Here is a 10,898-nt window from a genome sequence, read left to right as displayed (position 1 = left end):
ATATATATATATGGCTCCCTTCATATTTACACATTATATTTTATACTTTTTCTTTGAATAAAGACTTAAGACCTAACTATAGAGAGTATAAGATCTGGAGAAGAGCAGTCAGACAAATATCAGAACATTATACCACAACTTAAAGCATCTGGGAATGCTTTTAGTTGCTTTTCGTGGCTTACATATGACCTAAGAATCCAGGTGTCTTAGTTTCCTTAAATATCAAAATTCATGAACTTCCTCTAGTGGCTTTAATTTGAATTTGACAGTTTATATGAATGAATAAAAACATGTTCAACTTTACATACCTACTCAACAGCTGAGGAAGACTGGAAATGATGGGTCCATATCCGGGTGCATTGTCATACAATTCAAACAATGGTGCAGCTACCAGCTTATAATTTTTAGGGACTGCAAACAAGGCTAAAATAAACCAAAAGTATTCATTTTCTATAATTTCTCATATAATCACTTTTTCCATTTTATTTAAAATTAATAAACAGTTTTAGCTTTGAGAAAAACTTCTAAGGAAAAAGACAAATTCTCATTAATACATTTTAGTTGTGTCTTCTAAGATAGAGATGAAAGCCATAGATTTGATACTACACTTGATCTTAGCCAAAAGGCTAAGAAGTGATGAAAGCCATAGATTTGAAACTGATTCTCTCAAAAGATCCATGCTATTAAGAACGAAGAAAACCTTCAAAGAATGAAGAAAACCTAAATAATTATTTAAAATGCTATCATCTGGTATTTCAGGCTCCAGTTAAATTTACTTCACCCCCTGTACCATGACTGGCACAACTAAGACAAACTAGGTAATTCTGTATAAACATGTTATGTTTTCACTCTTGTAATAAATCAAAAAATTTGAGGAAGTTGGGTAAAACACAACGGTGGTATCCTTGAAAACATTCCAAAAGTTTTTAGATAACTGCCTTCAAAAGCAAAATAACTTACCTTTCTCTTGAAGCTGAACCAGAAACAACTTCTTATGTTCCTTAGGCTTTGTTATATGTGCAGGAATATATGGATACTAAAATAACAAATGAGAATAATTTGTATTTTAAGATCCAACATTTTTTATACCTCACTGACTTTAATTATCAAATGCTCCCAATTCTAACACAAAGATCAAATATAAACCCTTCTGAGACCAAGTTCCTCATATCCTGAATATGATTTTAACATGGATCCCAGGGCTGCATTCATTTCTTTACCCCACAGTACAGTGCAAACTGCTGATAGTATACTATTTGCTAGATTTACCATTGGCAGAGCCAAATACCTAAAAGATGTACTAATAAACGCTTTCATACATATTTCATTTTAATTAGTGTTTTTATTTACTTTTCTAAAAAAATTTTGGGGGGAGTACTGAGTATCTAACTCACATCCTTGAGCTTGCAAGGCAGGTGGAAGAACCACAGAGCTAAATCCCCCGCCCCTTAATTAGTGTTTTTAATTAAAATGTGCTGCTGCTTCTACATATCAATATTTAGTTAAGTGCTCTAGAATCCTGATGTGGACAAGTTTACTGTATTAAAAGTTTAAATATATCTTGTAAAGTATTTGACAAGATGCTCTTTGCTCTTTTGCCCAACCTCTCTTCTACCTGCAGCACATGCTTCAGGAAAACCAGATGATCTATCTCTGCCATCCTAGCAAAATAAAACTGCTTGGTAAAATTAAGGAAATATTACAGAGAATTTAAAGGGATGAAGGGAATTAGAGAGGGAAACTGCTAGCTGAGAATGAATAATTTTGACAAAAAGAAAAAAATAAGATTTTTTAAAACTCTACTGAATATGTTATAAAAATCTCCATATATCTAAATATAGTCTAATATATATATATACTTTTGGAGCTGTATTTGAGGATTGTAGAATGAAGTGTTTAACAGAAATATGAATGGGGAGTGAAACAAAAGCAGAGGCTAGCAAAAGCAGTATTATCATCATCCCCACTTTACACAGAAACTTCTGCTAAGAGACTAAGCACTTTTCCCAAGTACTTAGCAATGTAGTGAAGCCAAAATCAGCTACATCCATTAGACTCCTATCTACTTATAAAAGCCTATGTTATTTCCCACTGTTACCCACTAGCACCTAACCAGTACTCAAGTTAGGATAATCATCTAAGGGGTGGTGAACTGAAATAACTGTCCCAGGCTTTGGCAATTCCCCACACTATCATGAAAACCAGGCATATCAGCAGCAGAGAGACAAAGAGGTAAGAAGTAGCTTGAATAGCAGGTACTAAAAAACATCTGTTTCACATACAAGTTTCCAAGTCATGACTGAATCCTACTTAATTTTCTTCTGTTTGAGGCTACAATTTTTTTTTAAACCTGTCCCAGTGTAAACCAACTGCACTAGGAAAACCAAGCTAGGAAAATGATGCTGACCTTTCGCCTCAGATACCTAACCAAAACTGTAGGACTTTTGATCTATCACAGTGGCAGCCCTGAAATCTGTTTGTATCACTGAAATTTGTTACTGTGTTTTTCTTCTAATGAGTTATCATTTCTAAAATAAAACCTCAGTAGAGCATTCAGGTTTAATTAGTGCTGGTACTTTGCCATAAAGCAGGTATGTTTTGGGTTGTAGTTTGTCACTTAAATCTCTAAAAGTTCACCATCACAGATCTATTAAAAGGATTTATTATCCAACTTTAAAATGTTTCCTCACAAACAAAGCAAGAAAATCTAGCCAGGTGTGGTAGCTCACACCTATAATCCCAGCACTTGGGAGGATGAAGCAGGAGAATCACTGTGAGTTCAAGATCAGCCTGGGCTACACAGTAAGTTCAAGGCCTGCCTGAACCACACCGTGGACTAAAGTATATCAAAATATACTTAATTTCATGAGGTCATACTGACACTTTATGAAACACATTTTTCCATGTTCCACATCACAGCACATCATTCTCCCTCAGATATCATAGCAGTTGTATTCTGAAGACTGAAAAGTTCCCTGCTTTTCAGCCTCCAAACTTCTCCAAACCCTGCAAAGTCCCTGAAAGGCTTCTTTTGAAAACTGGTAAGTAAAGGAGCATCTATTCTTTACAAAATTACTGTACCTGTCAGGTTAACCAAGTAGTTGAGAGAAGTTTCTCTATAAAAGGATCTCAACCCTAGTAAACTCATAGGTCAAACATTAAAAGAGAAAACAACCAGGTATTTTAAAATTCCTGATAGAAAGACACATCAACCTCTGTGGAAGCCAGCTTCTACGGTGACCGCTAGTGATCTTCATCTCCTGGCATTCACACCTTTGTGGGGTCCTCTCCCACCATGTACTAGGCTATGACCAATACTGAACATCAGAAGGGATGGTCTGCCACTGCCTAGACTAGGTTATAAGAGATTGTAGCTTCCTACTAATGTTGAATTACATACACCGGGTAAGGCCAGCTGCCTTGCCAGGAGTTATCCTGTGGTAATGTTCTCATGACAAGAAACTGAGGGAAGTCTTGTATCAGCAAAAACTGAAGGCTTCAGACCAATAGCTTAGAAGGCACTGAGAGGTCTGCTAACAAATACATGTGAACTGGGGATCAGAACCTAGCCCCAGTTCAGAGTTTTAGTGCAGTCCCAGATGACCCTGTGACTAACTTCACAAGAGATCCTAAGCTAAAATAAACCTACAGAGTAGTTTCCAGATGCCTGACCCTGGGAAATTGAAATAAGATAAATACGTGGCTTTAGAATGTTAAATTTTTAAGTACAGGTGAGAGAGTATTCCTTATGGGAAATGCTTGGGACCAAAAGCATTTCAGACTTCCAAACTGTTCAGATTTTAGAAAATTTGCATAGATGTTACCAAGTTAAGCACATTTAATTAAAAAATCCAAAATTTTAAAGTTCAAAACTGCTGGTGGTACTGGGGATTGAATTCATGGCTTTACACATGCTAAGCAAATATTCTACTAATGAGCTCTACCCCTACCCCACTCTCCTTTTTTGGGGGCCGGGGAGGTACCAGGGATCAAACTCAGAACCTTGCACTTCCAAGGCAGGCGGTGGAATCACTGAGCTAAATCCCCGGCCCTTGTTATTCTGTTTTGAGACAGAATCTCCCTAAATTGTCCAGACTGGCTTCAAACTTGTGGTCTTCCTGCCTCAGCCCAATAAGAAGCTGGGATTCAAGCATGTGCCTGGTAGTATCAACCACAGGATCCTAGATTTCAGATGTCTAGAGTAGGGATTTCAACCTGTAATGTGTTATACACCAATAAATAACATGCTATCCATGACAAGTCTCGTTTGCACTCCCACACATCCTAATCCTGTTAAACTCTAAACCAATCTCTTATGCTAATCATCAATTTACAGGACATACAGGACGTCAAGCTACATGTTCAGTTACAACAGAAGACAATTAGCAGTGAAAACACTAGCGACTTCAAATAGCCTTTCATTAACAAGTAAGAGAAAAAAAGAGGTAACAAACCTGTAGATACAAAAAGACTATCCTAATTCAAATAAATATGAAAACAAAAAATTCAGGATATTTGAAAACAGTAATACATAGTAAAAAGACAAAGAAAAAAGAGCCAACCTGCAGATATATTTTAAAAAAAAAACACTACCTTAATGCAAATGTAATAACAAAAATAATCAGAAAATGTGAAAAAAATGACATATTTAATGTTAGGAAGTTATTTATTTTAGTATAATAGTATGTGGTTATATTTAAATTATTTATATTTAATAAAAATGGGAAGGGGGAGAGAATAAAGATGATCAAAATTCTGTGTGTATCTGTTAAGCCCCCAAACTGAATGTAATCATTATGCATTGCAACCATGTACTAAAAAAAAAAAATCCTTAACTAAAATATTTTAAATTGATTTTTTTCAGTGCCAGGATCAAACCCAGGCCTGGAGCATTTTAATAAAGTGCCCTACCACTGAGCTATACCCCAGCCCTGAAATATTTACTGTGAAAATGATATGAAATCTAAGATTTGCTTCAAAATAATACAAAGTAAGGGTCATGGAGATGGAGTACTATATGGCAGAAAGCTTATGAAATATACCTGACACTTGACCATGAATTGCTAACTATACAGTTGGATGACAGGTTACTGGATTCATTTATTATTTATTCTCTCTACTATTGCATATTTTTGAAATCGTCCCTTAACAAGAAAAAAAAAAATGTTTGACTTTGTAATTCTTTCTAAATTAAGGAGGGGAGAAAGGGAAATTTCAAGTCATTATGTTAGAGAGTCTCTATTTGTAAAAGCACTTTAAATAAACTTTACTTGATCATTTTTTAAATGTCAAGAATTAAATCAATTTTGTTTGCCCAAATGCCCAAAAACTGTAGTTGCACACTGACCTGCGGAGGCTCAAAATTTGGCCTCCACCAGTTACCAATGCAGTCATCAATGACCCAGTCTTGCAAGACTCCATCCTGGCGACCCAGTATCTGTTAAAAGAAGTAACACAAGTAGTGACCTAAGCATTTGTACTTATGAATACTCTTCTTGGGTCCACAGAGTGGTTGGCAGAAGGCAGCAACAAGCAACAAGGTAGACAGCCCAGAGGGGATAAAAGGGAGCAGCTTCTGCTTGCTTGCTGCTTTGCTGTCTCCTACCTGCTCTGCCATGGACTGTTTCTCCTCTGTGATGCCTCTCTGTGTGCCATCCTGCCTTAGAGCCAGCCAACTATGGACTAAAACCTCTACAAACTGTAAGGTGAAATAAACTTTGCTTCTTTTAACTTGTGACTTTCAGGTATTCTGTTTCAATGACAAGAAAAGTAACTAAACAGTCATTTATGATTTGCCCATCTGCTTTTTAGCTTCCCCCATTTTTTCCTTTTGACTCACTTTGCACTCAATCCCTCAATCTTACTGGATTTTTTTTTTTTTAAACAGAGTGTCACTATACAGTTAAACTGGCTTTGAACTCACTATGTAGCCTCGGACTCATGGCAATCCTCCAGCGAATATTTATCTTTCCTTCTTTCTGTTTTTTTTTTTTTTTTTTTTTTTTTTTTTTTGAGATAGGTCTCACTGTATAGTTCAGGCTGGCCTTGATCTCACTATTTAAGCCAGACTGGCCTCAAACTTATGATCTTCCTGCCTCAGCCTACCAAATGCTGGGAATACAGACACGTGCCACCATGCCTGGCTGTATTTATCTTTTTAAAGAAACCCTTTTTGTGCTTCTCTGGTGGGTTTTCAGAAGAGACAAAGTAGAGGGTTTGATCTACCACCTATGAACATCCCACCATATGTTTGTTTTTTTTTTTTTTTTGGCAGGGGGTACTGGGGATCAAACTTGGGACCTTGTGCCAAGTTGTCAATAGAGGAGGAATTACAGGGTTTTTTTTTGTTTTTTTGTTTTTTTGAGAGAGTCTCACTACGTAGTTGAGACTGACCTGGAACTCACTATGTAGTCCAGGCTGGTCTCAAACTCACAGCAATCCTCCTGTCTCAGCAGTCCTGAGTGCTGGGATTAAAGGCTTACAGGTTTTTTGAGTTTTGTTTTTTCTTTTTCTGTGTGCCATGATTCCTATAGAGAGTATTATTAATTTTGCAATTAAGGGAGAGACTGAACGTTAAAAATTAAAAATTGTTAATGGAAACTCTACAATCTCAAATGCCTCAAGTATCTAGGCTTCTAGCTCCAATTCTTCAGAGACAGACGTTACCATTTTTTTTTAATTTTTTAAAAGTAGTACAATTTGGCATAATCTATAAGATATGTACAAAAATGAGAACAAAGATTTAGAAATCTATCTCTTACTCAAGATTTTACAGAGGCCTACTTTGTAACAAAACTGCTAGGATTCAAATCTCCAGCTTCACACTAGTTGTTATAACATCAAGTTATTTAAACCCATGCTCCAATTTCCTTACCCGTAAAATGGAATTCATAATAATACCTACTTCCCAGAACTGCTATGACGATTAATGGAATTACTGCATATAAAGAACTTAAAACAGTATCTAGCACAGTACTCAATCCATACTTTTTTTTAAATCTACCATTACTGTTACATCAACATTTCCATTTTTAAAATGTTAAGACAAATTAAGTATTTATAAACATTATACTAACACTTGGGTTTCAGTTGTACAGATTAAAAGAAAATATACAAAATAAACTTATCCTTTCCCCAGACAACAAAAGCGGTGGTGTTTAGATGGTCAATAAAACTGTCAAAATGACTAAATAGAAAAATACCTCTGTCATCAAGCGTTTTAGTCCTTCAACTTCATCTTCTCCTGGGTTAAGTTCACCACCAGGTCTGTGTAAAGGTTAAGAATTTCAGCTTTCAACTTAATACAATTTGGGATAATAAGAAGAACATATTAATATTTCTATCAAGCAACTAAAGACATATTTCACTAAATGATAAAGCACTCAAATGGGCTAACAAATACCAATGGCAGAGGAAAAATGGGTGGTGTAAAGTTGACCAGGCTAACAGTATAAAACCCTAGTTTTAAACAGAAAAAATATATAATACAGCAGACACATAACAAATAAATGCTTGCCACCAATCCATTACAATTTCCTTTCTGAACAGACTACATTCTTTCTTTTTTTGTTTGTTTGTTTTTTGGTTTTTTTGAGACAGGGTCTCACTATGTAGTTGAGACTGACCTGTGACTCACTATGTAGTCCAGGCTGGTCTCAAACTCACAGTGATCCTCCTGCCTCAGCCTCCCGAGAGCTGGGATTATAGGGGTGTGCCACCACGCCCAGCTATTTTTTATTTGGTTTTTTTTTTTTTTTTTTTTTGGTTCAGACTACATTCTTTAGATCTAAAGAATAAGACATTTTTCAAGAATTTCAATCTAAGTTTTTAAGATCTTTTTTTGTGGTATACTCTGATCAAACAGTTGGGGACCAACCATATAATAAAGTTTTATGAGTTCACAAGATAAAGCTAAACTATACATCATCCTAAGGAAGAAGCACTATCAATTGGTCTTAGTAATGCTACCATGATACTTTTTTCTACCAAGCTCAATCAATAACATCAACAATATACAGATATATAAGATCTTTAGTTAGGAAAATAAATGAATACTGCACTGAAGAAAATACTGATAACTTTTTCTTTCTAAACACTCCATTAATAGAAAAGTTTGTTGAAATAAATGACTAAGGACTACAATTGTATGCCAAAGCTGCATAAATCTCATTGTTACCCCATTAAAAGTTAATTTCTAGGGAGGACAGGGGTATGGGGAAAAAATGAAAACCAAGATCTGTCATGTAAAGATACAAGATCCTAATGATGAATGCAACTCTACTATGTCTCTAAAAAGTATCAATAAACTCAATTTTTTTAAAAAAGTTAATTTCCTTTTGGAAATATATTTTATTTTATCCCATTCCCCCACAAAAGTCTTAAAAAGTATCAATAAACTCAATTTTTTTAAAAAAGTTAATTTCCTTTTGGAAATATATTTTATCCCATTCCCCCACAAAAGTTCTCTCTCGTCCCAATGTACAAAAGCTTTGTTTCATTAAAAGTTAATTTCCAACAACACTTACAATTTGAAGAAAGTTGTTCCCAGTTGTAGGAGTAACACATGGGGAAGCCGGTGCTCATGTACAATCAGAACCCCTTCTACAGTCCTCCTCATTCCAATTTTATCAAATTCCTCCCTCATGCGCTGAAATCTGGCGGCAACAGAGCTGTCCTTTTCATAGAGTGGTTCTTTTGTACCAAAAGTATAATTGGTAAGAGGGTACCTGTGATCCAAAGACAAATGTCTAGCGCGAGAACTGAAGATCATAACGTACTACAACAGATACCAACCACAGAGAAAGAAACCAAAAAAAAAAAAAAAATTTAGTTCTCTCAACTTGAATTAGAAAGAATTGAGGTTGCACAACATATCCACATTGAAAAAGGCAGCTCCCACATCAGTAAGCCCAGAATATCTATTAGCATTCCATATGTAACACAAAGCAAGGGCTACATCTTACTTGCTCACCACTGTACATTTTCTTTTTTTTTTTTTTTTTTTTTTTTTTTTTTTTTTTTTTTTTTGGGTACCAGGGATTGAACTCAGGACCTTGCACATGTGAAGCAGGTGGCAGCATCACTGAGCTAAATCCCTGGCTCTCCACACTGTATGTATACCCAACATTATGCACAATGCCTGGTACCAAGTAGGCGTTTATGCAGTATATCCTAACAGAATTACATTGAGGAAAAGAGATTTGTTTTCAATTTAACTGATCAGTACCCACCAGTACTGATCAACTTTAAGTTCACAGTGATTATCTGTCAACACTACATTCAAGAGGAAAAGTACTATAAATCAATCCATATTAATGTAGCAAAGACTAAAACATCTTTCTGAAAGCACAACAATTTCACCAGTTTTTCCATGATTCCACACTGAACTAATAACAATCAAAGCAAATAATCAATGCACATACAAAAGTGTGGACTCTAGTTCAGATCACTGAATGTAACCCAGAAGTTGTGCTTTCACACTTAAAAAAAAAAGTCTTTTCCATTTCATGGGTATCTTATGAGAGTACATTAAAAAACGATATGAAATTAAGGTGCTACTATATAAGTTAACAAAAGTTACACAAATTAATTTTAAAAACATAGCCATCAACTCATTTCAGATTTTATAAAACCTAGCATTTTACTACCTAAGTTCCAAGGTAGCACCTGTTAGGCAAAAAAAAAAATTTTAAACGCAATAATAAATATCTTTACAATTTCAAACTATTTTTGGTTTTGAGGGTGAAATTCATATACCACACTGCCTCACAAACTCAGAAATAAAAAGATGGTGACAATTTTTCAGGAGACACAGCTCAAATACCAATTACTTGCTACAGTGAAGTTACCTTTGAGGTTGACTTTGAAATGCAATGGTTTGCAGCCAGGCAGGTGATGTACGCCTGTAATTCCAGCACTCAGGAGGCTGAGGCAAGAGGATCACTAGTAAGCCTGAACTACACAGGGAGATCCTGTCTCCAACCACTCCCCCCAAAAGCAAAGCAATCGTTTGCTTAAAGAAAAAGTTGTGTCGAAAATAAAACACAGGCCACAATGTTTCTCTGAGGCAACATTCTGCTTCCCTTCAGTGTGCATGACCACCAAGCCAGTGTCCATGCTGCCAAGACAGGATCTAGCGGGAGCCGGACATGTAAACGCATACTGCAGGCCAGGAAGCCCTGAGTAGATGAACAAAACATGGGGCATGTATGAAGCAGGCTACTATTAGACAGAGCTTAAAGGAAAAAATATAGACATGAATTATAGGTAGATCTCGAGAGTTTGCTGTTACAGAAAGGTAGAGTGTAAAAATGAGTTATACCATTCATTTCAAATAAAAACATACAAAGAAGAATCATACACGTGATTTGAAAGCCTAAATAATAAATGCAAAGAATTTTTAAAAACACATTTTTAAGTTGGTTACCTCTGGAGAGATGGGGAAAAGAAATTCAAAAGCAATTTCGGTGTTACCCATAATGACTGAATACAGGGGAATGGGAACACGTTTTATTTCAAAAAGGGAAAGCTCTTCAAGGTGGACTCTAAATTCTTGGGATAGGAGGACGTTCGGCGGGTAGGGAGGCGAGCAGGAAGAAAAAGCGCCTTTTGCAGACGTTCACAAGGAGAGGATGCCCGCGAAGGCCACGCCACACTCACAGGTTGATGGTGCGCTCCAGGGTGAGGGGCTTGGTCTGCTGGATGTACTTGTTGCCGAACTGGTTGACTCCCCGCGGCCAGCCCGTCTGCGAGCGATTGGGCGGTACAACAGACATGCTGGCGAGCTCAGGCCCTGAAAGCAAGCAGAAAGCCGGAGACAGGGGAGACTTTCCCCGTTGGGCAGCGGTTATCTGCGTCCCGCTTAGCAGATACCGCCCGCCATTAACAAGAAAGAGCAA

The 10,898-nt window shown here is 36.4% G+C and overlaps 1 protein-coding gene and 1 pseudogene across 1 annotated transcript in view; both read right to left on the bottom strand.

The window, feature by feature from the left end:
- Nudt21 (nudix hydrolase 21) overlaps positions 1-10,896 on the bottom strand; it is a 13,404-nt gene extending 2,508 nt beyond the window's left edge. Inside the window, exons 1-6 of the mRNA XM_010638951.3 lie at positions 10,660-10,896; positions 8,526-8,726; positions 7,203-7,266; positions 5,348-5,437; positions 961-1,036; positions 309-423 (exon numbers count right to left, since the gene is read on the bottom strand). Coding sequence (XP_010637253.1) covers positions 309-423; positions 961-1,036; positions 5,348-5,437; positions 7,203-7,266; positions 8,526-8,726; positions 10,660-10,775 — 662 coding nt within the window. The 5' untranslated portion in view covers positions 10,776-10,896. The remainder of the gene's footprint in view (positions 1-308; positions 424-960; positions 1,037-5,347; positions 5,438-7,202; positions 7,267-8,525; positions 8,727-10,659) is intronic.
- On the bottom strand, positions 506-638 carry LOC117283937 (annotated as a pseudogene).
- Positions 10,897-10,898: the final 2 nt, after the last annotated feature.

This window comes from Fukomys damarensis, unplaced genomic scaffold (assembly GCF_012274545.1).
Source record: "Fukomys damarensis isolate Sample0158 unplaced genomic scaffold, DMR_v1.0_HiC HiC_scaffold_32, whole genome shotgun sequence".
NCBI lineage: Eukaryota > Metazoa > Chordata > Mammalia > Rodentia > Bathyergidae > Fukomys > Fukomys damarensis.
This window is presented reverse-complemented; position numbering and strand designations above follow the sequence as displayed.